Source organism: Abramis brama (assembly GCF_963993115.1).
Source record: "Abramis brama genome assembly, chromosome: 21".
In the NCBI taxonomy this organism is placed as follows: domain Eukaryota; kingdom Metazoa; phylum Chordata; class Actinopteri; order Cypriniformes; family Leuciscidae; genus Abramis; species Abramis brama.
Window position 1 is genome coordinate 24,280,664 of NC_139983.1, and position 27,943 is coordinate 24,308,606.

Sequence of the window (27,943 nt, forward strand, 5' to 3'; positions counted from 1 at the left end):
TTGGACACCTGTACTGTGGATTTGAAATCATCATTCTTGCATAATTCTACAAATACATCACACTAAGCTACATTATACAGCACTATTCTCCTATGGCCTGTAAATCATTACGACTCCTCTTAAATATATCATGTTAAAATCACAGATGCCATTAACTCATCATGAAAATAGTTCTCCTTTAAACATTTTGGATTCTCATGCTATGGAAAATCCCATTGGTGATATTCATAACTAAAAGGATTGTCTTGCTTAGGATGAATGTGAACAGACATTTAAAATACAGTCTTTTTATACACATGGGTCTCCTATGTTCCTGTCTCATCGGACAGGAGGGTCATTTCGCAAACATGGAAACCAAAGCATCTAAAGTCACATTTTGTTCAACTACATCACCTCATGACTCTCTTAATTGGATTGGAAGTGTAAGCTATTTAAACATTTTGATGTGAACCATCCATAACATATCTTACTTACTTACTGTTGGGGTCCTGACTACCAACATTATCAAGTATCCCCAAGCGATTAATTAATGGATAGCATGAGTCATTCAATAATTGGTGGCAAAATTCAGACTTTTCTTTTTTAATATTTTTTTTAAGGGAACAGGTACATTTAAAAGATGATTCCTATATATATTTAAATAGTATTTCTATTCACAATATTCATTACAGTGTTTCTGTATTTTAGAGTTCATTATGCAGACAATCTTCAGGTCGATTTACACATTTTATTTGAAATTTCTAAAAAATGATTATTATTATTATTATTATTATTTTAATATTACTGACCCAAACATTTTGTATACTGGCAAATTATTTGTTTATATAATTGTGTTAAATGTAAAAATACTTTTTTTCATCCACATTTGAGAATGGATGTTGTTTCACATTTACCTTGAGTGTTTTGCAGAGTTGTGCCCAGTAGATCTGTATCTTCAGTCAGCTGTTGTCCACTAACTAGTCTCCAAGAGGACTGTGTATAAGCCACTGACCATCCACAGGAGCCCATCTCAAATGAACAGTATGAACCCAAAGGTAAAGAGTCTGCAAAGACAAAGCAAATTATGAAACATCTAACAAATTCGTAAAATACAGCTGATCGTGCCTGCAAACATTAGAGCTTTAAAACAACAGAGCTTTCAAAGCTCATCAAACGAGTGCTTCCATTTATTCCTCTGCTTTCATTTATCCCTTAGGTCCACTAAAATGTAGTTATCAGGATCACTAAATCAACAAAGCTGGTGAAGTTTTTTTTTTTTCTTCCAGTTTGTTCAATGTAGTTTTAAGTCCAAGTATATAGGCCTGAATCAGACACAGTACTGAAAGTATTCAAGTATTACATAATTCCAACATCTTTACTACTTTTACTGAGAGATTAAATTATAAAAGCAGATTGTGTCTCAATTAGCTTTACACTTTAAATATTACACACCTAAAATGACAGCTGATATGACAGGACTCCAACTAATGTGTGCTAATATGGTCTCTGGATACTTGGCTAGGACAGATTTAACTAAATGACAGATTCATTATCCAGAGGACACGTTTTATAATGTCATGGTCATGGATGTAATTAATAAGCTTAAACTTAGTGGGAGTTGCTTTAATCATTTTCATTAGGATGTTGTCAAAATTATGAAACCCTTCACAGAATATCAAAAGTTTCCACCAGCCGCGGCTCGTCTGTAAGGGCAGGTGGGGCAGAAATATTCATCCATAACATAGACTACACTGTAAAAAATTTGCTGTAGTTATGCAGCTATTTGCCAGTAACTTACTGTAGATTTAAATTGATGTTATTTACTGGCAACAGTTTGTTCAAATTTAAATGAACATTAAACATTAACAAGTCTTTGTCTTTACAGAATAAAACTATAAAATAACAATCTAATGCAAAGCATTCTGGGAACCAGAAATCTTCATCAACCTTTTTCTGTTTTTTTTCCTTCAGATTTTGGTTCCCAGAATGCTTTGCATGAGGCTGTTATTTTAGTTTTATTCTGTAAAGATAAAGACTTGTTAATGTTTAATGTTCATTTAACTTTGAACAAACTGTTGCCAGTAAATAACATCAATTTAAATCTACAGTAAGTTACTGGCAAGCAGCTGCCAGTAATACTGTAATTTCTACAGATTTTTTTTTTACAGTGTATATAAACTATATAAATTAAATCAATAATAAATTGTAAATGTGTTCAGCATTCTGTAACAAATATTTTCAAAATATTCTAGATAATTTTAAGTCGTAAAGTGAGCAGGGTACATAATTTAGCGGATGGCTTCGGTTGACATGTATTATGATACTCAAGGCCCTATCATACACCCCGTGCAATGCAGTGCCAAGCGCGACGCAAGTGTTTTTTGCAAGTTTCAGCCTGACACAGTTATCATTTTCACGTCCTGTGTCACGTTGTTTAAATAGCAAATGCATTTGCGCCCATTTGTGCGCCCATGGGCGTGCTGGTCTGAAAACGAGGTGTGTTCAGGCGCATTGTTGGCGCGTTGCTATTGAGGCAACTGAAATAGACTGTGCCATTGACCAACTGAAACCTGGTCTAAAGTCAATTTTTGTTTTGTTATTTAAAGAGCACGTTATTAATGTGCGCCTATAGGTGGGTCCACAACGCGTGTACACAATGCTTATTGCGCGCTTTAACCTCGCAACTGGCTTTTAAAGAGAATGGGAAATTTACACACACTGTAAACCCCTTGGTTAGGATTAGGGGTGTGGAGTGCGTACCTATTACACGCCATAAAGTGCGTATCATATGCACGCGAAAACTACGTATCATAGCACTACAAATACAATTCGTGGTATTTGCACTTTCATGAGATCGGGCTGAGCAAACACATTTACGTTGTGGCAACGTCTGCGCGAAATTCAACAACTGAGAGACGACATTCTGACAATACATTTTTTATGCTAGATAACTGTTATATTTAGCATGTTATGTTTTGAGGTTAATTTTTAATTAGTCAGATGTTAGATCATTATAGCCTATACTTTTTAAATATTGTTTATCCTTATCATTATTTAATGGGCCTAACAGTAAATTAGAAACAAAACACCTGCAAGTGTACACTTAGAAGAGTAAAAATGACAGAAGGTTACGTTAATTCAACTTTATTAAAACTGCATATGGCTATCAAGTTGCACTTACAAAAGTCATACATTTGTGGAAAAAACGAAATAAACGAATATACAAATTTATTTTAAGTAAAATAAAACATAAAAAGCAAAGTCAGATCAGAACATTTAATGAACAAAACCGGGTTCTGTAACGTTACATGGCAGACAGGGGAGCGTAGTAAACGGAATCATTCAGGATACATCCACAAATCCAGAGGAGCAAAGAAACTAAATAGCAGACAAATCAAAGGAAAAACTAAACGGGTGTACAAGCGGTTACCAAACATTTTTTTCTCTGCGAGTTTCCAAAAAAGGAAAAAACATTAACGTGCAACAAGTCTATGCGCTTAAGTCGCTGTCTGTTTGGTTTCCATGGTGATGCGTCATCGCTTGTTACATGACACACCGCAGCCACAACAGCGCTGAATGAATGATGATCTGCTTTTATGTCATTTTTCCTTTTTTACATTTGTTAGCTATGGCATGAAATATCTGATATTCCGATTGTCAAATATATGCAACGCAATATATAGGCTATATACTGATATATATATATATATATAACGCAAAGTATTGCAAGAAAAAGGCAAAATGATTGTGATCTTAAGAAAAAAAATTAAATACTCGACGGGCCGGATTAAACAGCCTAACGGGCCAGTTTAGCCAGTTACCTAACGGGTATGTGGCCCGTGGGCCGTAGTTTGCCCACCTCTGCCCTAAGTGCACTTGCGCCGTGCGCTATAGACCATGAGCATAGATCCTTAAAATAGGGCCCTAAGCGCGGCAGCCCTGCCCAGCTCTACAGCGCCCCAGAATTTTCTTATGTACATCTGTGGTGAAAAATGGAACTGCTCATATTGAGAGCCATTGGGGCAGATTTCAGACTGCCTCACTTATTTTCACGTCACTTTACGTAAACCTTGCTCCAGACCAAGACTAGAGACTGTTCTTCGTATCAAATTAATGAAAGTTTAAACGTGCTAAGGTGAATAGCCTTTATATAGTTTTGTTGTGTTTGTTTTATGTTTCTTCTGAGAATAGAAATGACTTTCTTTTTCTCACTGGAATTCTTCCACAACATTCTAAAACAACATTTGGAGGACAATAAATACTAATAAGATTCTGTGCGCGTGTCGTGTGTAGCTTTTCAATCAACATGAGCGTAAAATAAGTTTTTTATTTTATTTATTTATTTATATATTTTAAAATATAATTTATTTCTGTGATGGCAAATCTGAATTTTCAGCAGTCATTACTCCAGTCTTCAGAGTCACTGCAGTTTCAATTATTCAGCATCAGGGTGTTACTTGCTTTTTCTTGCTAATCGAGTAGGTAATCAAGCTAATAGGGTTCTTTTGTTAACTCTAGAATAATTAACTGAATGTTTATGCAATGTGTGTAGCAGATACATCTTACATTTTGAATAGACTCTGTACATTTAGATTACTTTTAAGAGTCTTTACTCTCACCTTTTTATCTTTGTGGATTATAAGTGCTGTGTGCCAAATATTACAATACATTTACAGGTTCTTTGTACACAGACAATTATAAATCATCTAAGCATAGTATAAATGTTAATGAAGATTAAATAAATCAATAAATATGCAAATATTTTTCCAAGAGGGAAGCACACACGAATGCATTTCAGGTCCATTGTGTACTTCTTCACTCAGTGGAAAACTTTGACAGAGCAGGTTTGCTAATCCAACGCCTCCAGGGAAAGGATTAGAAATGTATCATGGCCGTAAGATTTAATACAGCTGAGTGACACACAGCCAGCCAGTTACTCAACGGCACCCTCTTATATCGCCCTGTCACACTGCTGTTCATACTTTTGAGCACTCTCAACGAAATGCAGATTGGCAAGAATGATCTCACAAATCTTACAAGGATTTATGGCTTAAAGGCCACCTTTCAAAGAAATGTTTTGATTATCATAAATTAAATTAATGGACTGGTGGGATGCAGCCAGTTCTCTACATTTCAAATCACACACAAAAAAAAAAATGAAATATGGTCTTTTTAAAAGACTTAAGAGCTCTGCGCAAACTAAATGGTCTGATGTGAGTAACAGAAAATGCATAAAACTGTGAAAGAGGCTCAAATTTTGAGTGTCGTGTTCACAATTACTGACAGCCTGATACGCATCTTCATATAAAATATTTTAAATCTTTCATTTTACTCACTGCATATTAAGTCCTCATCTTCTCCTTGTGGACAGTCAGTATGAAAATCACACACTCTTTGTTTCTCAATGCAGCCTCCAGAAGGACAATGAAGTGATGAGTATTTTTCACAATCTGAACCCAAATTCAAATAATCATCTCCTGCAGAAAAACACAGAAAACCATCATTATTTTGTTCAAAAGTGCCACATAAGGATAGAACAACAATAACCAGTGCAGTCATTTGAATACTTTAAAAATATTCAAAATTGAATAATTTAAAAAACGCTATGGGCACATTAGACAGTTTCCATTTCATAGTGATAAAGTAGAAATGCTCTACAGACGGCCTACGTGCAAGTAAAACGTGCAGTAACTCTAACACACGTTTGAGTTGAATAATATTAGAGAACAATTAATGAGCTGTTACCCATCATGTCACAGTTCTTCAGCTCCAGCGAATCAAATGCCAGAAATCCGACTTCATGGCTGCTACAGGAAGAGTACTGCACTGTCACCTGGAAGGGCTCATCTAACTGACCAATCACAGCCTCCAGCACCTCCCACCGTGGCCTGGGCCACAAAAAAGGAAATGCTTTTTTTCACAATCATTCAATTTTAGATAAACGAGTTCCCACGAATTAAGAATTGGTTCTCTCGTATTAGTAAATTGTGGCCAAGTTGAACTTATTCGTTCCCTCTCTTTGATTCAACTAAAACAAGGTAACTAAAATATTTAGTTAATCAAGGGCATGCATTATTATATCATGCGCACGGTTTACTTAAAACGAGGGAACGAATTAGTAAAATGTGCTGATTTATTAATAAGTCGTGGGAACTAATTGTTAATTCTTGGCCACAATATACATATTTTTTACCCCGCGTGTCATGTGCGGGGCTCCAGAGAAAATATCTGCACATCTGCTGAAAAAAAAAAATGCTTGTTATTGCACATTAACCCTGATTTTAAGCTCTGTAATGTTCAGAGGTCAGAATCAACTATTATATTTTATAGAAAAGCAAGGCTATGTTTGGAAGCATAGAATATACCATAGTGTACTAGCATTGTATTTTAGTTTATTGATTCCATAGCACCATGTTCAAGGTCAGAATATTGTGCAAACTTTTCCAGAGAATTAGAATAAAAAAATAAAAAAACATTCATTCACAGAGAATGCATTGTTGTAGTTTAAACAGTCAGTTGACTATGGAAAAAAAATAATTATAAAAAAGTTTTTAACTTGAGCGCCGTGTTTTTAGAATGCCGTGTCATGCACGAGACGCTGCAAAAGATATGTCCAACTAGCCTAGCGCATGTTTACATAGATAAACTATGGAAAAGCAGCGCACTGACATGTAAAAACGCATTCTGTGTGAACGGCCCCTTAAACCTTCAACTTAATGTGAATGTTACCTTAATGTGAATGTTAGGAAAATGTTCTAAGAACAGTGTTAGAGATACAGCAGATGACCTAACATCTAAGAATACATTTTCAACACCGAGACAACCGTGTCTAATACTCTGAAGTAATAAGAGTTTAATTTTGACAATTTTACATATTTGTTTCATTCTTAACATTGCCGCTTACAGAAAATGAACCTCAGATCAACACAAAGTATTGAACTAAAGAACTACAAGAGAAAAGCTGGCATTGTGAAACTCCTATTACATGTCAAAAATTCATACATGAGTTTCACAGCTGCATGTGAGAGTGCTTCACTAAATGTACAGGAGCTTAAGTACACAGTGGAGAGCTAATGCATTGTGTACCAAACATGAATCTCTGAGTTGGATGGGATTATTAGGTATATGACTGATTTGTATAATACACCACATTCCATGGCGTAACCTCTATTAGGCTCAGATCCATATAGCCAAACGCAGAAAGTAAAAGTATATTAGCTACGTCATGAACGTACTAGCTCGTGCCAAATTGCATTGCATCACCATCTATTCCTAGCTTTCTGTCGGAACCAATTATGCCAAAAGAAACATCAGGTCCTAGTTTTAGAAACAAAATGCTTTCATCCATCTTGTTCGTGATGTGCCCAGCATAAGAAAATCAATACCAACTACATCTCCATAACAAAAAGTATTTTGGTTAGCCTTCGTTTCTTATGGGTACAGAATGCTGCTTTATACTATTCTTTGTGTAAATAAAGCGCATATGTCATTGCTTTTTAATTTACTTACAGAAGTGGCTCTGCAAAATGTCAGTTCTCATTGTATGATCTGTCAATCATATATCCATCACGACATCACCATGACATTTAGATATTGTTGTATCACACACACACACGATCAGAGTTTTTGTTTTGAAAGAAATTAATATTCAGAAAGGATGCATTGAATTGATGTGACAGAAAATACATTTATAATGTTACAAAAGAATTCTGTTTTAAATAAATTCTGTACTAAACTTCTTGGGAAAAAAATTCCACAAAAATACAGACCAGGACAGCACAACTGTTTTAAACATTGATAATAAGAAACGTTCCTTAAGCAGCAAGTCAGCATATTAAAATGATTTCTGAAGGATCATGGGACAGACTAGAGTAATGATGCTGAAAGTTCAGCTTTGCCTTAAGGAATAAATTACATCTTAAAATATATTAAAATAGAAAAATGAAGCTGTATCTCACCTGCCAGTTCCTTGTTCCTTGACTGTAAGGGCTATTGGTTTGATGACGGAGTTGTCAGTGTGCTTCACAAAGGCAGATACGTTTCCTGTGAATGGTTCTGGTTGGAAACGAGCGAGACGAAGATGACATAGTGGCCCACTGCTGAGCACTACAGGACTGGTCATGTGGAAACTACATCTGCCAGCAGCAAAATGAGTTGAGGTGGGCTTCAGTAACAGAAAATGACCTGTTGAAAGACAGGAAACTCTTACTAGACTGCCAATGATTATACAGACAATTGATTCATTAAAATGTAAAAATGTAGCTGTAAACGTTTTATGCAAAATATATGCCTTCATTCAGAGCTCCTGCATGGGGTCCGCCAGTCATTGTTTGTTCTGAATTGAGTGTTAAAATATAATGATTGGAAGTTATAATTGATACCTTCAGATTTCCCAGTGGAATAATCTTTGATTGGTTGGACGCCCCATTTGTTGGATCTGTGTTGCTGTGGTGATGTAACATACCAGTCCCCTCCAGTGCTGTGATTGGATAACGTCCAAGAACATGGAGATTCAAAATCACAGAAGGAAACTGCAGAAGGATGAAGTAACACTATCAGAGGATAAAAGGGACGTCACAACTCACACGTCGGTGGCAAAATAATGACTTAAACAAATTCAGGATCAGCTGCAATAGAAATACTAATCAAAATAGAGAAAAGATTAATATGTCTGGGTATGTGGAACTGAAGTTAGAATAACATATATATCAGCAACACGCAGGCAGATCTGGCCAAATGTCGAGTAATAAACACAGAATAAGACTATTGTCTGGCGCTGCTGTGTTGAACACTCACACAAAGGCACAGGAAACTAGAGTCCAAAGAGGGTTAACTTTAATCCACAAACTAAGATCCAAGTAGTCACAGGGGAAATGCAATAACACAACAACTTAACACAATGAAATGTGATTATCTTCGACAAACACCAGACAATGAGAGAACTGAAACTACAGGATTAAAAAGAGCTAGCAAACAAGGGTAATCAAATGAGGAACACCTGCTGAACTGAGTACTAAATCAACGAGTAACTATAGCAACAGAACATGAAGGGAACTGAACAAACAGAACCAATAAACTAAGAAGCAATGACAACAAACTAGAACAGAAGGTGCGACCCCGTGCCAAAAACAAAGGAAAAGTGTCCAACCAGGGAAAGGGCAGGTGTCCTGGAGTTGTGGCAGGTGATAGACAGGCGACCAGGGTGATACAGGTAGACTAGTGAGTCTCCAGGATGGCACCAACAATACAGGGAACCAGGGAGGTTCTGGTAGTTCAGGGAGCTTGGGAGGAACAGATAATACAGGGAGCCAGGGAGGTTCTGGTAGTTCAGGGAACTTGGGAGGAACCGATAATACAGGGAGCCAGGGAGGTGCTGGTACTGTAGGTCAGGGAGCTTGGGAGGAACCGATAATACAGGGAGCCAGGGAGGTGCTGGTACTGTAGGTCAGGGAGCTTGGGAGGAACCGATAATACAGGGGTGGTCCCTGTGGTTGTGATGAGGGGACATGGAATGGCCTTTGTGGCAGTGATGAAGGGGTTAGGAACACTGATGATCAGAACGGCCTCAGTGGCCCTGAGGGGATAGCCATCCTACCCCATCCCGCCAAAATTTTCTTGGCGGAAAATACGGGCATGTGTGCTGCCCAAACACACATAATAGCAACTGCCGTCAATACCGGAGCAGATGTTATATCTGACTAAGTGATTGCTGGATCCAACTGCGCTGCGAACACAGAGCTGGGCTCTGAAGATTGAGTGGGCTCCTGGCTGAGCTCTGGGGGGTGAGCAGGCTCCTGACCAGAATACTGGAGGGATGTGTGTGTGGCCCAGACACACATATAGCTGCAACATACATGGAAAGGACCACCTTTTAGGTCACGCCAGGGCAGACAGGACGACACTCACTGGAACGGGCTCTGGAATTTCACTCACTGGAACGGGCCCAGGGATTCTACCCTCTGGAATGGTTTCTGGAATTTCATTAACTGGAATGGACTTGGGAAGTTCACTCTCTAAAGCGGATTTGGGAGAAGAAACGATAAGGTCCGTGGAGGGCTCGTGGACAGGCATGGAGTGAGCAGGAGTGCTCAAACGTTTTTGGGATGGGATTGGATGACAAAATGTGTTGTCCTCATATATTTCCTCAATAACAAAATCTGAACCATTCAACCAGAGGACATAGTTAATATAATCAACCAAGGAAATACCACATTTACCGGAAGGAAGAAACTGAGAAAGAATCCTCCCGAAAACAGGCCTTGAGCATATGAGCGCTCCAGCTCACCAGATGGTAACATTGTAGGAATTTCTCTACATACTGCTCCAGAGGCTGACTGTTTTGATGGAGTGTGAAAAGATGATCCAAATAGTCACAGGGGAAATGCAATAACACAACAACTTAACACACTGAAATGCATCTATCTGCAACTATCTTTGACTATCCTTAACTAACACCAGACAATGAGAGAACTGAAACTGCAGGAATAAACAGAGCTGGCAAACAAGGGTAATCAAATGAGAAACACCTGAACTGAGAACTAAAACAATGAGTAACCATAGCAACAGATAATGACAACAAACTAGAACAAAGGAGGAAAACTAAATCAAACAGAAAACAAACATGAATAAAACAAACTCAGAATATGACAACTATATGGAAACACAAAACATTTTAACACAGCAATTGCAAAGTGATGCAAATCCTACATAAAATTAATTTGCAGGGATTTTTTTTTTATTTAGCTGCATTGTGCTCTTATACAGTATTTAGATAAATATTAGTAATATTAATATTAACAAATATTAAATAAATAAAATTATACAGAAAGTTTGTCCTGATTTCCTATTAAAGGAACACTCCACCATTTTTTGAAATAGGGCTTATTCACCTTCTTTCCTACATTTAGATAGGTGGGCAAATGCATTTTTGTCTCAGTGCATGCATTGTTTTAGTTTGACAGGGTCGGTGCTAGCTTAGCTTAGCATAATGAATGGAATCCTTTGTTGCCAGCTAGCATGTCCTGAGTAAAAGTGATATAAAAAAAAAAAAAAAAAACCTAATTACTTCTTGTGGCCTGCGTATTCACAATAAGTACAAATAGCGATGCAGATTAACACTAGGCGATTTCCTAGGCAGATATTGACTTATATATTAAGGACTATATTAGGGGGAAGCACAGGCGAAGCACTGCTACTTGGGCGTGATATCTCTGCCATATAGTCCCAAGTCAATATCTGCCTAGGAAATCGCCTAGTGTTAATCTGCATCGCTATTTGTACTTGTTGTGAATACGCAGGCCACAAGAAGTAATTAGGTGGGGGTTTTTTTTATTTTTTATATCACTTTTACTCAGGACATGCTAGCTGGCAATAAAGGATTCCATTCATTATGCTAAGCTAAGCTAGCACCGACCCTGTCAAACTAAAACAATGCATGCACTGAGACAAAAATGCATTTGCCCACCTATCTAAATGTGGGAAAGAAGGTGAATAAGCCCTATTTCAAAAAACGGTGGAGTGTTCCTTTAACTTTCTGTAAAATTTAGACTAAAATATAGACTGCATTTTCAGCAGTCCTCCAGAAATCATTATAAAATGTTGATTTATATATATATGTAATACCTAAATACCTACCCAATACCTAAAGTCATAGTTAATAGTGAGAACTGGACACTAAACTAAAGCGTAACTACAGACACACAAAGTATATACACAGAATCCCCTACAACTAACCTTTCAAATATTATCTGTCAGTAATTAAAAGGGTTAAGAAAAAGTGGCCTTGGTTGTAAACAGATTAGGGAAGAAATTGCTGGAATGCCCTCAAGAAAAATGAAATTACACTGTTTTTTTACTCCCTGTTCCATTAAAATACATCCAAAAATGCAAAACTATTAAAGAATAAAATTAAAGAATTAAGGCAAGGGTATGTCAGTTTGGACTAGAGAAGGAATATCTTGAGGGCTTTCGGTTTGTCATCAGGCATTCCAGTGGAAAGACACAGACAAGTTGTCTTTGGAATCATGTAAGGCTATTGATGAAGAAAGACCACAAAGAAACCACAAAGCCGCTCTGACATTCGACTGAAACATCTCACTGAGAAATGCCCTGAGCGGGTGGAATACTTAACCAGATCAATGTTTCTTCTCAGCTGAATGTGGTGACTGCAATGACAAACTCCATTTAGGAACATTTAGTGAAACAAAAAGGAAGAAAACAACTGCAAAACAACTGATGAAGGAAAAGGGAGCAAATAAATAATCAGCTTTACGTTCAATGTGTTCAACTGGACTGTAGTCGAGAGGATTTGGATGCACTGGATCTTCTACTGCTCTTTCCAACAGAGCACAACTGCTCCTGACAACTGAGGAAAGACAAGAAGAAAAAAGGTCAAACACAATATCAGAGGAAGTCCTTGTTTTGCCAAAGTTATGCATAGTTCTTGTCTTTTATCAATGAAGCATTTATTCAAAACAGCTGGGCATGGTGCTGAGCGTTTTACCAGTCAGCAAACACTTATTTTATCAGCTAACATTCATTTATCAGCACCCACGACTATACTTATGTAAAAAATATATACAATTTCTTGTTTACCATAGGACTTTGTTGAAACACAGTTTTACTTCAGTGATCTGAAGTTTGCCTTTCTAAAACAACAGTGCTGTTTCAAAAACCTTTCGTATGATGGCCAGCATTTTCTTTTAAGCATTTTAGCACAAGCCGTTTATTTTATTTTAAAATCTAGACACTAAGTGAGGTTGCCATAACAAAGTTAAAGAAATAAAGGACAAACTCAGTCTGATCCATTATTAAAACAAAAGCATTTGATGAAAGTTCATTATCATAGCAATAGCTCATTATAGTGTGCCAAAATCAGCTCAGTAATGAATATGCTTTGCCAGTTATGACCTACACTTAGGGTGTTACACAATCGCTGATGTACACTGTTCATGGACCTAAACCACATCTGTTTGACGGGGCTTAAAATGACCCTCTCCTTCCAATAAAATATTCCCTTGATTTCAATGGTGTCAACTGTTTTGAGTTAACAGGAAAAGCTTCTGACAGAATGCTAATGAAGATGGGAAGGCATGAAGCAGGATTTAGAACAAACATATCAGTAACTAAGGTTCAGATAACAATTATTATGTCGAGGTTCGCGAAACAAACGCTGTACAACAATCAGTTTGTCATACCCTTTTAAAAGCCATTACAGAAATATCCGTGAATCTTTTGAATGCAGGGTGATTCATATGACACATTAACATGTTGTTAGCAAACCCTGAGAAATTTAAATGCCGTAAACATACTTTTTGGAGCATATGAAAAAAATATTTCTAAAACCAATAAAATGGCAAGTGATTCCTTCAAAAATAAATTCCTTGACCATTCACTGGTCATGGTACATATTCTGCACAAGAGCAAAACACTGTACAAAAAAGTACCATGCCAAATCAAACACATGATGTTATAATAAATGACATGATTGATACAATGGTTTTCTTTTCATCTAATTGATTCAAGTATGGAAATTTAAACTTAAAATAAACCAACAAGGCAAATTTTATCAACAAAGGGGACTGAGACCACATCTATGTAAAGACTCAATTGGTTAAAAGGTCAAGACTGACAAAAGCTCAATCACAACAATATAGCCAATGGGGAAATTGTCATGTGACAAAATCATGTGATTTACTGGCTAAATATACAGACTGCAGCTGGCAAGATGGATCATTAATGGGCAAGTTAGCGAAATTTCAAGCCTCATATATTTAACCACAAACTAACATCCTATTTCCAGTACATGACACTGGCATCAAAGATCTTGCACAAAAAAAGGGTCTGTATTAACCAGATGCACACCATCATATAAATAAGTTAAAAATATGTATAAATATGTACATCAAATATGTTTAAAGAAAGTAAGCACAGGCTGTTTAAAGTCTAAATCCAAAAGTCTCCTAAAACTTAAAACTCATATTATTTATTATATTATAATTAGTCTAAAAAGATTAGATTAGTTAGGCTGTGTAAGTGCAGATGTTTCTATTAGTACTGCAAAAAAAAACAAAAAAAAAAACAACAACGTTTTGTTCTGCTACAATGAGCACATCCAATAAAGAAATATTGCTGGATTTGCAAATTTCTGCCCTGTTAGTGACACTGATTCTTTGGAAGACTTTAGTGTTTAATTCAAGCACAACTGTACACAACTGTTTACTCCAGTCCAGTGAATATCAATTTCTGTATAGACACTATAAGTCTTGACTGCAAAAAAAAAAGTACGGAACATTTCGACCATTGCCTGGGCCTAGTTTACTGAACATCGATAGTGGGGAATGCTGTTAGACTGCAAGTACATGCAAGTTTTCACAATAGAACACTATTATAGGCATTTCACCAATATTTGATACACCAATATATAAAATTCACCAATTTTATAAGATAGCATACACCACAAAAATATCAAATCAGTGTATAAGGTGATTTTGTTATGTTCCTTAGGATAGACAGAAATATGATTCTGGAAGTTTGAGTTTTTTGCCAGACTAAGATACAACATGGACCAGACTTATGCTGATGCTTGGGCTACACTGATAATCAAAAGTCTGGCTCTGTAAGATTAAGTTCCATGCAGTTAGCTGATTTATTGAAATATGAAATAATTAATATCTACACATGAGGAGCCAATAAGCCATATGAACCATGTTGATTTCGAAGTGATGGTTAAAACTAAGAAATCTTGTGCCATTATATGGAAATCTACAGACTAAATAATCTCTCATGTGCACTTCTATACTGTATAATGGCACAAGATTTCTTAGTTGTAACCTCAAGTTAACCCGCTTTAATCTGGGGGGGGTCCATCCTTCAGCATCCTTTCGCTCTGCCAAGAGAGCACTCTCTGTTCGATTTGCATGTGTGACAGTCCTCTGATTTGTATCCAATTGGTGAAGCATGGCATCTGGCCTACCTGTTCCGCCCAATTTAGGGCCAAACAGGAACATGTGACAGCTGGGCTTCGTTAAGCGCACACTCTCAGAGAAGAACTGTCACTCCTCACCGACATGATACACAGCACAGCGTGCTCAGCTGATTCATCTGCTGAAAGAGTGCCCAAGTTCATCCGAGCTTCATCCTTCTCTTTCTTTCTCTGAGAGGATAATGTCAAATCTTAAAGGGTTAGTTCACCCCAAAATGAAAATTCTGTCAGTAATTACATAGTCACGTAGTGTAACAGCGCAGCGCTTCTGGGTTGTACGTCAGAACGTAGGCTCACTATTGGCCGATGCTGGTCATGTGTGTGATGCGTGTGATGCTGGCCAATAGTGAGTCCACGTTCTGACATACAATCCAGAAGCGCTGCACAGTTACACTACGTGAACGCACTCAGAGGCCCACACAGAAGAAAATGAATAATTGAATAAAGTCATTATTTTGGGGGGTTTTGCGCACAAAAAGTATTCTCGTTGCTTGATAAACTTAAGGTTGAGTAATCACTAGGACTATTTCAACGAGGTCTTTACTAACTTTTCTGGGATGGCAGATATCGATTACCTAGCAGCCTATGAAGGAGTGAGCCAGCTCACAGTCTTACTGGGTTGTAACAACATCAGGGTGAGTAATTACTGACAGAATTTTCATTTTTGGGTGAACTAACCCTTTAATACTCTCCATTTGAGCTGAGGCACATTGGCAATCCTCACACCTAGGCCTGGTTTCACAGACAGGGCTTAGATTAAGCCAGGATTAGGCCTTATTTTAATTAGGACATCTAAGTCCTAACATTACTCGTGTGCATCTTGAGACAAAACAATGTTTTTGTTTTTGTCATTGTCATTATTTTAAGATATAGTGCATTGCAAGTGCAAGGTGCTTTTAGTTAAAACAGATCAAACATGCATTTTAGTCTGGGACTAGGCTTAAGCCTTGTCTGTGAAACCGGAGGCTAATATCTGATGTCTATGTGGTGTTTTTAATATGCTTTAAGACAAACCATGTGCAAATTCAACAGCATTGTTGATGTTGAGTATTTTCTCTTTAAAACTGCAGTGAACCAAAGAGTCTCAAAAACGTGATTTGAAATCACTGGTGTTTCTGACGTCACAAATTACCTTGTAACCAATCATGTCAACGTGTGAGTGAGTGTAGGCGGGGCTAATTTGCATATTCATAGAACCGCATATACTAAATGAGGCAAGGATGTAGAGTTACATTCAAACTATTTTAAGGCATGAAAAAAAAAAAACAAGGAAAAAACGTTTAAATATGTAATTTTGGTGATCAAAAATGAGTTTTAAGTGATAAAATTATTATTTCGAAAAACCGACAGCAAACTGAGAATAATAATAAAAAAAAGAGTCAATTGTGAAACGATTTTTTGTTCAATTGCTCAGACATGTTTGTAGCAAATTAGCTCAAGGAAAATATTATTAATTAATTATAACTAGTTATAATTGGTTATAAATAGTTGGATCAGTTAATAGAATTAACTTAACTAGTGCAAAATGCCCGTGCAAAATCATTTTTTAAGTGTGTTTTAGTAATTGTTGGTTTGGTGTGTTTGAGTGCACATTGTTACAATTACACAGCAAAAGTTCAGTGACAATTTTATTTGTGCATGGTAGAAAGCACAACGTGAACTCCGAGAAAACGCTATGCTTGAGCAAACAGTTTGTGCATAGGCAACTACAAATGATGCCCGTGAAAGAGACTGTGAACGCATTGAAAAGGATATGTTTAGTTGGTGAATAGCATTTACACAGTAGCGATAATGTTAAGCGCACCAGAACGAAATATAATATTCAGAAGTAAACAGCATGGCTGACTTATAGATTCAGTTTACATCTACAAATGAATAAGCGCGTTGATTCAGGGAGCAGTGCAAAGTGCTCGTGCAAAATCAGTTTTTGTGAGCTGATCGCCGTCAAAAAAGTTCAGGAGATATTTCTTAGCGATGGCTGATTTCAACAGTTTCAATATGATAAAAAAAATACTTTTATATTGATTCAATGGATTAATTGCATTTTGGAAAAAAAAGTGTCATGAATTTATTGCATTTTTGGGGGAAAATAATCCGTTTTTATAATAAATCTTTGAAAATCAAAATCTGGATTTGAATTTTTTATGTTATTATAACCTAAAGATGCTATGTGAAAGTTTGAAACAGAAAATAGTGGTTTTCAATTTGCCACTTTCTTGGTAAAGAAAACACATTTTTACTCAAATTAATCAAAATGGATTTATCACGTTCTGGAACCAAACTATAATATTCAGAAGTAAACAGTGTAGCTGACACAGTGTAGAGTGTTTATGTGTTTATGTCAGAATGTTTATTTTTAAACCACAACCTTTTAAAAATGATATATTTAACGATATCTTTTGCATTTCTCATCCAAACAACGTCAAACTTGGCACTATACTTACTTGTGCCCATAGCGAGACACCTGTCGAGTTTGAAATCCATCGGACTAACGGTTCGAGAGATATGCGAGTAACAGACATACACACACACACACAGACAGACAGACAGACACACAGACAGACAGACGTTTCTGTAATTTATAGAGAGATGTAGCAGAATTAATATTACAATCAATTAACCTGTTTGTCCAACAAACAGTGAGTGTTAATTGTTTAATAATTCTAAGAAATGATCTTTTCCCAGGGAATGGGAAATAACTTTCTTACTGTACAGTACTACTCAGAGCATGTAGCCAAAATCTGCATGATTAGGGACTCCAGTTATGAGCAAAACAACAAACTTTAGACTGTCAATGGAGGGAAAGAAATCGCTCAGATTTTATTAAAAATATCTTCATTTGTGTTCCAGATGAACAGAAGTCGTATGGGTTTGGAACGACATGATGGTGAATAAATGAATTTTTAATTTTTGGGTGAACTAACCCTTTAAACTGAAGAGTTTGATTTGAGGTATGAAACTTGCAGTGTTTTTATTGTAAAGTAACCACTGTTGTTAGCTTAGCGACATGCTAACATCAGATTAATTTAAATCAATTGAGTCGCCGTGAATGCTGTCTATAAGCATTCCAAATCGGTCACTTGGGTTTTGTAAATCAGCTTGTGTCATCCTTAATAAAACTAGGGTATTTCTATGCAATTCTTCTTGCATTTGAACACCATTGCTGAATATTATGTTTAACAGCTGTTAAGAAATAAAAAAAAAACAGCTTGCAGTACTTTTCTGTGCATTCCTACCAAGACTATGACTGCAATAGTTTGAGCAAATGAGCAAATTTGTGTTTATGAGGAAGCTCATAAACAAAAACCCTGCAGAAGAGACATATGTAAGTTATTAATGAAAGTTTTCATGGGTCACTCATTTACAGCTATAGCAACAACCGCCTGTCTCTGTGTTCACAAGCCACTAATTCAACACAAAACCAGGCTATCAGCACATATTTTTTTACCATAAATGTAGCTTAATTGTAGCACTTGTGAAGATCACAGAGCATAATTTTGGGTTTGTCTAGAACTTTAAGACAGTGAGGGTGTTGAGTAATGCCATTTAGATGAGTAGAAGAGATACAAATTGAACTATAATGGGATTATTTTGCATTATTTTACACACTAAGAACCATCTGATTGATTTTAGGTTTAAAACTCAAAATCCGATTGATGCTGGTATTTATAGTTGAACAAAAAGTTTCATTACTTGATGTACCACAATATCTGTGTGATTATACACAGAGCTAAAATGTTTGAATGCCAAATGTGACTTAATGTAACAGGTAATGCAAGCTGGTGCGATTGAGTGGAGGCGGGGACTAATTTGCATATTCAATTCCATTTTTTTTTTTTTACATTGTAGTACTGAATGAATTATCTAAGCTCAAACATTCAATTCTGTTACAAAATATAGCAAAAAAATAATAAAGATTTTTAAATTTATACAAAAAAATATATAATATGGAAAAGTTTATCCCCTACCAAGGGTCCCAAAATGGCTTCCTCTTAAGTGGGATAAATTTAGGCATTCTTTTGTACAGAAATAACATTATTTATTGATTGAATCTGAAATTGATGCTTACTAATTTAATGCATTTTTATTTTGTTTTTCAAAATAATTTAGTTCAAGCCACACTGTCTATCATGGGATCCAGCTCAGCTTGGACTAAAATCAATCAGAAGATTAAAAAAACAGCGGGACTACACACATGAGAGCAGTTGTGTCCCTTCACTTTGGAGAGAGTCTGTTTTCATTCAGGCTTTTGTCTTGTTGCCAGATCATTGCAGAACAGACTCCTTACCATACAGTATATGAGGGAAGATCCATCAAAGTTAAACACTTCAAACTTTATTCTGACTGCATCAATTGTTTGTTTTTGCAAGGCGTTAATACTAGATGGTGTGTTATTAAGGCCTTGTCCACACTAATACGGTTTAGTTTGAAAACACATCTTTATCTCTCTGTTTTATCCTTGCGTCCACCCTGAGACGGTGTCTTTGTCCTGCGAAAACAGAGCTTTTTCAAAACGCTCTCCCAAGGGGATAAATTTGAAAACTGCGTTTTTGCGTTGTAGTGTGGACTGTGAAAACGGAGGTATTCGAAAACGATGACACATGTTTAGTCATGTGACGTATATTGTACCGGCAGATGTAGCAGTATTGTATAAAGGTGCTATTCACTTTCACACTGTTGCTAAAGAAATGTTACTTTCTACACTCCTCATTTCACAGTCCTGCAATTCTTTTGTCCTGTGGCAAAACATGAGGGCAGTTGAGTTTTAGACCATACATAATATAATAGTGATTGAGTGCGACCTGGACGGACGATGGTGAGATATTTTGGTAAATAAAATGATCTTTTAAAAAGAATAGCGTGAGACCTTTCTGATCCGTCTGTATCATCTCAGTGAGCTTTTATGAAGTTTTACGCACGCGCAGTGAGGTGAATTTAGCTTTTTCTGACGTGACAGTGTGGATGAGAAATTTCTGGAAAACACTAGTGTAGTGTAGAGTGATTTGAAACAAAAACACAATTTTCAAATGTATATCCGGATTAATGTAGACGTAGCCTAACATGATAGCAATTGATGTTTTGACAATTGTGATTTCAAGCATGAGTTATACATTCTTCTTTTTCCAAAAGAAAAAAAACGGTTTCACGGTTTCCACACAAATCTTAAGCAGCACAACTGTTTTCAACATTGATAATAATAATAAGAAATGTTTCTTGAGCACCAAATCAGCATGTTAGAAAGATTTCTGAAGGATTGTGTGCCACTAAAGACTGGAGTAACGATGCTGAAAAATCAGCTTTGCTATCACAGGAATAAATGACACTTAAAAAATATTAAAATAGAAAACAGTTATTTTAGATTGTATAGTAATATTTCAATTTAAATGCAGACTTGGTGAGCAGAGACTTGCAAAAACAATTTAAAATGTTAAACATCAGGTCTAAATAACTGAATATTATTTCTTTTTTTTATATATTATTGGTTCATTCATAACTAAATGATCTAGGCTGCTGTTTTGGACCATATTTTGTCATTAATATTTTTTAGAAACCATAAAAAATCTATTCTGAAATGTTTTTATTTATTTGTCATTTTTATGTTTAATTAAATGATACACGTTGTGACATTTGTGTTACTTCTGACATAATTTAGTATAACTGCAGTCCTTTCACAACTCTTCGAAAAGATTCACGTTAATTACTTTTGGAATCCTTATCAGATAAAATATCGCTTGACACAGAATGTTCCTCATAACCATTCAATCATTAACCAGATCATATCTGAGCTGCTGATAACAATCTATACTGCCAGATGTCAAAAACATACAGTGATTCATCAACTAATCATATAAGGTTACCCTGTCTGGGTCAAGCCAGACAAAAGGATTTACTGTTCTTTGTGGTGTGAAGGATGTGTTTGACACGTTTGAACAGGACAGGAGTGATGCAACAACAACCACATTTCAGTTCTGCTCTTAGGGAGCCATAGGTCTCTAAAACCAACTTAATATTGACTCGCTGAATGTCACAAACTAAATGTCAAACACATGACAAAGTCAAAACAGTCGCCAGACAGCATCAGAGGGAAGAGTTGTCTATAAACACAAGCCCATCTGGTCTGCCGCTCCACAGGACACAACAGCTTTGAAATCAAAGTGGTTCATTATTATGTAGTAGGTGTGATAGACATTAAGAGGGAACAAAATAAACCTTTGAAACCGCCCCTAACTCCTACAGTCACAAATATGTGGCCAATCCCATCAACACAGGGACAGGGCTTTTCCTATCATTTTTTCTAAGGATGCTGATTTTTAGAAGGCAGCTTTCTGACGAACGGGAAAATGCTTGTGTAATATTAGCAACACATTATTAAATAAATGTTTTTCTCCAAAACACATTGGGAACAATTATTTGCCCCCTTTTATTAAATACTTTTTGCAACCTCCTTTTTCCAAGATAACAGCTCTGGGTCTTCTCCTATAATGCCTGATGAGTTTGGAGAACACCTGAGAAGAGATCGGTTTTAAAAAAATAACAGATTTATTTTTTACAGCAATCTTTGATCATATTTACCAAGGGGGCAAATAATTCTGACCAGCACTGTATATGGCTGAATTAAACCAATATTTCCACTTGCCATTGTGTAGCATTTACTACTGAATGGAACAGGTAATCCAAGCGTGTGTGATTGAATGGAGGCGGGGACTAATTTGCATATTCAATTCCATTGTTTTACATTTTAACACTGTTGTACTGAATTAATTTGCTAAGCTCAAACATTCAACCCTGTTACAAATTATAGCAAAATTAACAAAGATTTTAAAAATTTATACAAAACATAAAATCTGGAAAAGTTTATCAACTACCAAGGGGTCCCAAGATACCGACTAAGTAAGATAAATTTAGGCATTCTTTCGTAAATTTTAGTCTACTGTCGTTTTTATTGCTAGAAAATAACAAACGCTCAAATTAGGGTTTTTAACAGTATATTTAATTTTTGATAACAGTCAGAGTTGAAAAAAGCTGACTAAAAATGAAAGAAATACATTATATGTTGTATTAATATAAAAATTAATAGAAAATAAAACATAAAAATAAATAATACATTATATTTTATATACAGTTAGTGTAACCTCTAGATGTTTTCTAAAAGTCCTCTTGAGATTTTCTGAAGGTTATGCAAGAAAGAAAAAGACCTATTTGTATTATTTTGCACTATTTTCGTCTCCAAATGGTCAAAAGATGAACAGACAATCAACACAACTTGGACATGAGCCAAAGATGATTGTGATCTTTGACAGCTTATAATAACTGTGACTGTGAACCATTAGATTTTATCAGTGTATGTAGGCCGAGTAAATGCTCTGCTTGCAAGTGACGTTGCAGTGATGCACATTACAACACGCTAACTGTGCTTCTTTAACGTTTGATGCTAACAGCAAACACTTTTATCTGTGTTTAGAGATTCAGACCTGTAATTACTGGATGATCATGCAGCTACCTTGGCAAAGGAAGTCCATTTCACCAAACACACTTTCTAAAGTCATGCTGAGCACCACTTATATGTACAAGCACCCACTTCACATTGACAATCTAAAATCCTATATAAGTCAAAGTCGACATATTGTAATTTCAGTAATTGAAGGTGTAGGAAGAATGAAAAACAGTTTCCTCGGAAACCGTGCTAAAGACATTAAACGCTATGTATGCTGGAGCATTTCACAAATGATACTGTCACCATGATGTCACCTTAGGGTATATTGTCACTGTTATGGTTTTTGTTTGTCAGCAGAGTCTCATATGTCAAATAGCAAACAGCAAAAAGTAATGATGAAATTGCTCATAAAAAATGTGAGAAACTGATGTGATAAACATGACAAGGCTGAGCTTCTCTTCTTCATTAGCACAAATTCATGGAGATCTCAAACACAGGGAAGAAAAATCACAAATGAGATCTCTTTAACATCTCAGCTGAGCATCCTAAACAGCAATGACAAATGGAGAGTCTCCTGCTTCTCAGATTTTGCTCCTGAGAAAAAGGACCTATTAATCTCATCGTTTTTTTCTTCTAGAGATCTCAACAGTGTCTCATTCAATACTCAGATTTGTCAAGTATGCAATCAAAAGCCAGACACTCAATCTCCTACATTTTTATAGCTCAATATTCTCACTCCTGTCAACAACTGTCTCATTTGTGTCTGTTTTTATTTTCTTATAATGAATTTTATGAGAAACACAAGACAAAATTGTTATCTAAATAAGAACTAAATAACATTTACAATTACATTATTTCCTTTAGCCAATGCTTTTATCCAACAAATGAGGAACATAACAGCAATTTGTCACAGAGCCAACAATAATAGTACACAATGCCAGGTTTATAGAGTGCTGCAGGGATGACGTATTTCTGTAGGACAAATCCTGTAAACGAGTTAACATTTTAGCACATTACTGGTTCCAGCGTCAATGGGTTTTTCAATGGATTTAAATGCCTGAGATAAGATCTATTTTTAATATCTATTTTTACATTTTATTCTACAACATAAAATACATCAGTAATACCACCTTCTGATTTAAAAATAATAATATTAACTTTTACTTGACTTGAAAAAGGCAAATGCTAACGAGTTATATGGCACTACAGAGGTTATCGGGGACATTAAACAGGTAAACTCAATAATTCTCATAATTGTGTGTTTAATTGTGTTTAACTCAAACTTTCTGGGGGGAAAAAACAAATCCTGAAAGAGTTATCAGAAGCTTAATGGTGGTATTGTTGAAGTCATGCAACCATGGTGTCATTTGTTTATAGCCTACGTTTAACTTTTTTCTAGCAATTATTTAGGCTTCAAAATTCAAAAAAGTTGTATTCATTGATGAATAAAATGTGCAAGAATCATACAATTTTGTTGGTCACATAGCCTATTTTTTCTAATGATCCAAAAGCCAATGGAAAAATCCTATTGTATTTTTGTCGAAGGAATCAGGGTGATGCTATAACTAATTTTTCTAAAATGACCAACTCACCAACACGGTTTCCCTGGTGCTATAAACGTTGTGCCTAATTACATAAAAACTACGTCATACACCCCTACTCCACCAAAGACTCCATGCTAGATGATTCCTTAAGCCAATGCAAAATTTTGCTGCCTGACATGTTTTTAATCTCAAGAAATTCTCATACATCTCACTAGTTCTCTTTCACAGCGTTGTGTGTGCAATTGTGTTTAACTCAAACTTTCTGGGGGAAAAAACAAAGACTGAAAGAGTTATCTTCTCTGGTTTCTCCACTGGTTTCCCTGAACAGTGATGGACCGATTCAACATGTTATTTCTGGCCTCCTTTGTTAAAGGATGTGATTCATGCTATGACTTTAGCAATCAGCTGCATCTACTCAAATAGGTGGCCAACTGTCCCCTATAGTATAGCAACAGTTTGCCCTTATAAAAAACATTTTTATACTGTATACCTTAATTAAAGTGCTGGTAAAACACCTTGCCATCTAGGTCAACATGTAATGTGAGGGGTGGAGTCCAGCATTCTACTAGTCCCAGCTTGAGACGGCAGGCCAACAGACCGACCGCAGTCCTCTCTGACTGCCTAATGCATATTTCATATTGCTTGATCTGGCAAGCTGTAATGTGATTGGCTAGTTTTATGATAGCTTTGGCTTTAACCAGTCTGCCTCCCTTTATTTTTGCTTATGAAATAATCATACTGGATGGACATTTTGATTATAAAGTCATTCTTTTTTTAATGTCCATAAAAAAGCATACTAACATTTTAGTAAGTAGTTGTTAGTATTCTGGGTCATTTCTGAGTAAATCAGAAGTTATTTAATTTGGCTTGGAAAGAAACATAAATGGATGGAAACTGAAAACAGAATAGCGAAAACCACTAGAGAAAAAGGAGAATGTTAAAAGCTAGAGGCATATTGTACGTGCCTTGAGTTACTTGAAAATGGGTTTCAGTTTTTCCTCATTCCGACATCTGTGCATTCAATCTTGCTAAAAGCTCAGCACAACAAAGGACGGCAGAATTAACTGATAGTCTGTGTGCGTGCCAAAAATATATTAATAAAGAAACAAAAATAAATGCATTAATACATATGTTAGACAGATAATGTATATACAGTATTGAAAGCTAAATTGCTGAACACTACAGAGAAATGGCGTACTGTCCAAACATGAACCAAAACTGCTTATGTGGACCACTCTTCCCAGATTGCTAATTAGAGGTGAAATCTGTTTGCTATTACATAAAAACGGACCTCACAAACTCATTACATTAATCATAAATTCTCTTGCCATACTCCTGCCTGAGGCAAAATAAACATGAGTTGATAATCTGTGATGCTGATGAGGACATTTTGACTGAGCAGGACAGATGAGGTTCTAATGAGCAGGATTAGATTAAATATCACACCCATAGGCAGATTAGCATATGCAAAACCCTCCTGAATTGGAATAATTTTTTTGTGAATCGTGTCTTCCAAACTCAATATTTGTTTTTGCTTTATTGGCTGAATAAGTAAACACAATAAAAACACACTGACATACATTCAGACAAGAGTCAACTGCAGTTAATAATGAATGTAGATTTTGTTCTCTTAGTTTTTTTTATTTTTTTATTTTTTTATAAACGTACGATTGGGAAAGTTGTTGTGTTTTAAATGTTGACCACAAATGTTTTGTTTTTTTTTTAAATATTGGCCACAATAATATTTTTCTTTCCTTTGTTTCATTAGATATTTTGTGAATTTTTTCACTGTTTAAATGCCTATAAAGGCTTATTAATGACAGGTTATATTGTGACAACTTATCCCATAAAAGTTCAAAGCAACAGTACAGCTATAGAATTTGTCTTTAACTCAACAAAAACAGCTGAATCTCCTCATCATTTCTTCCCTGGAGGACTCTAAATCTTAGGGTACTTTATTTAATTACTATGACACCACAAATTTGGCCAGCATATTCTGAGAAGTCAAAAGGTTTTATGGCTCGGAATAAATTAACTTAATTTCAAAGTGTAGCTGAACTGCGCCATTTAGAAAGAACATATCATGTCGTCCTTAAAAATCATTGTGTGGAAATGAAAAATCACTTGTGTTTGCCACTTGATTAGCGGTTTCATGATTCTGTATCCCCTGCGATCAAGTGGATTTCATTTAAAACCATCAAATTATACATGCATTTCTATCTATCGAAGCGTCTGGACATGTTTAACATCGCCAGAAACCTGCAGGTCAAATTTAAATAGCAAAACACTCACCTGTAAAGATGAAAAAAGCTAGTTTTAAGAAAGTTTGTCGAGTAAAATAATCCATGGCTCCTTAAAAAGGATCCTGGAGATAAAGTAGGCTACTGTTAGCCTAATCTCCGCTCAATTTTATTCCTGGCGCGGGAAAAAGCTCAATAATAACAGATAAAGCGCCTTTCCGAAACTATCCAATTCAGTCTCGCGGCTCCTGCTTCTCGTGCCTTAAGCTGCTGTGATTCATTATGATGCTGATGCTGCTGCTGTAGCGCCTCTCTCTCTCTCTCTCTCTCTCTCTCTCTCTCTCTCTCTCTCTCTCTCTCTCTCTCTCCTGCTACTAAAACCTAATGCTGGTTAGTCACGGAAGGTCAGTCGTCTCATATGCTCCCTTGGGTTAAAGGCGCACCTATTTTTTTTAACACAAATTACACATTGTACAAGTTATGTTTTCCATATTAAGAAATTAATTAACTGGGATTTAATTACAGTGTATGCAATTATGTACATTCACCTGCAGTAGGCTAGACCTTATGTAGCCCCGCCCCTTTTCAGCGCTGCGCTCGTTGTCTTTTGACTTCCGGTCTGTTTTTTCACAGTGATTTTCCCGGTCGACTGACATTAGTTAAGTCATCTGCTTTAAACATTACAGTCCTCATGATAACTTTCGTTAACTTTACATTAAGTAAATCCACTTCAAAAGCTAATTACTCCTGGACAGCAGCACTATAGAAATATACAGAGCGACCGCAAAACGGAAGTTAAAAGACAATATTCTAAAGATGGCGGCGCCCTCGTTTCTCTGGCGCATAAGGTCTATAGGCTAGGCCTACATCAGTATTCTAGAAAAAAAGCATAATCATTTAACATATAGGTACATACATGAGCTCAGTCATGTTGACACATGACAAGCTGCGTCATGTAATTGGCATATTAGCTTAGTTAGTTAGACTACTTCTACTAATAATAATAAGAAGAAGATAAACATTACTAAAAACTTTAGGTAGCCTACCCCCCCCCCCCCCCCCCCCCCAAAAAAAAAAAATTATTCTGTTTTATTTATTGGATTAGTAATCCATTTATGTGGATATGTGTGTAGATACATTTAAAATTTGAATTTATATAATGTTAAAATGACATTTATTTAGTCCAACATATCACTAGCCTAAATAAATAGGGTTTCACTGCTTGGAAACAGTTTAGATTATAAATCCATGTAGCACTGCAGCAATGCATCTCTGAATAAATGTATTAATAAATCTGATCATCCTTTCTCAAATGAAACAAATAACCAAAAAAAATAGCCTATGTATTAACTGGCTATGATGTTTTTTCAGAACATCACAGCAAGTGCTGTTGCAAGAATGGGGGGTTATTGTGTTTGCAGTCATGTGATGCAGCATGTGTTTGACATGAGTTTCTAATATAGAGTTTAGATTCGCCTGTCATTTCTCAGAATAATGATGGGATGGGACGTCTAGCATTTAACCTTATTTCAGCAAATAGTTCACTTCCTGTTACAGACGTTCTGCTGCACATAGCTGACTTATCAAAGGCATTGACTATGGTCCCTTAAACCTAATAAACTGTGTTTCTATATTTCTCTGTGGGACACACAAATAGAAAATAAATATAATTTTTTATTTATATTAATTTGTGATATACCACTAAGAAAAATTCACGTAAAAGCATAAATAATGTTTTTATTGTATTTAAGTGTCATTTACA

General features: G+C 36.0%; 1 protein-coding gene across 1 annotated transcript in view; it reads right to left on the minus strand.

The window, feature by feature from the left end:
• ltk (leukocyte receptor tyrosine kinase) overlaps positions 1 to 26,417 on the minus strand; it is a 53,637-nt gene extending 27,220 nt beyond the window's left edge. Inside the window, exons 1-7 of the mRNA XM_084097030.1 lie at positions 26,234 to 26,417; positions 12,251 to 12,343; positions 8,361 to 8,510; positions 7,938 to 8,163; positions 5,725 to 5,867; positions 5,316 to 5,456; positions 894 to 1,043 (exon numbers count right to left, since the gene is read on the minus strand). Coding sequence (XP_083953156.1) covers positions 894 to 1,043; positions 5,316 to 5,456; positions 5,725 to 5,867; positions 7,938 to 8,163; positions 8,361 to 8,510; positions 12,251 to 12,343; positions 26,234 to 26,288 — 958 coding nt within the window. The 5' untranslated portion in view covers positions 26,289 to 26,417. The remainder of the gene's footprint in view (positions 1 to 893; positions 1,044 to 5,315; positions 5,457 to 5,724; positions 5,868 to 7,937; positions 8,164 to 8,360; positions 8,511 to 12,250; positions 12,344 to 26,233) is intronic.
• Between the last annotated feature and the right edge of the window lie 1,526 nt (positions 26,418 to 27,943).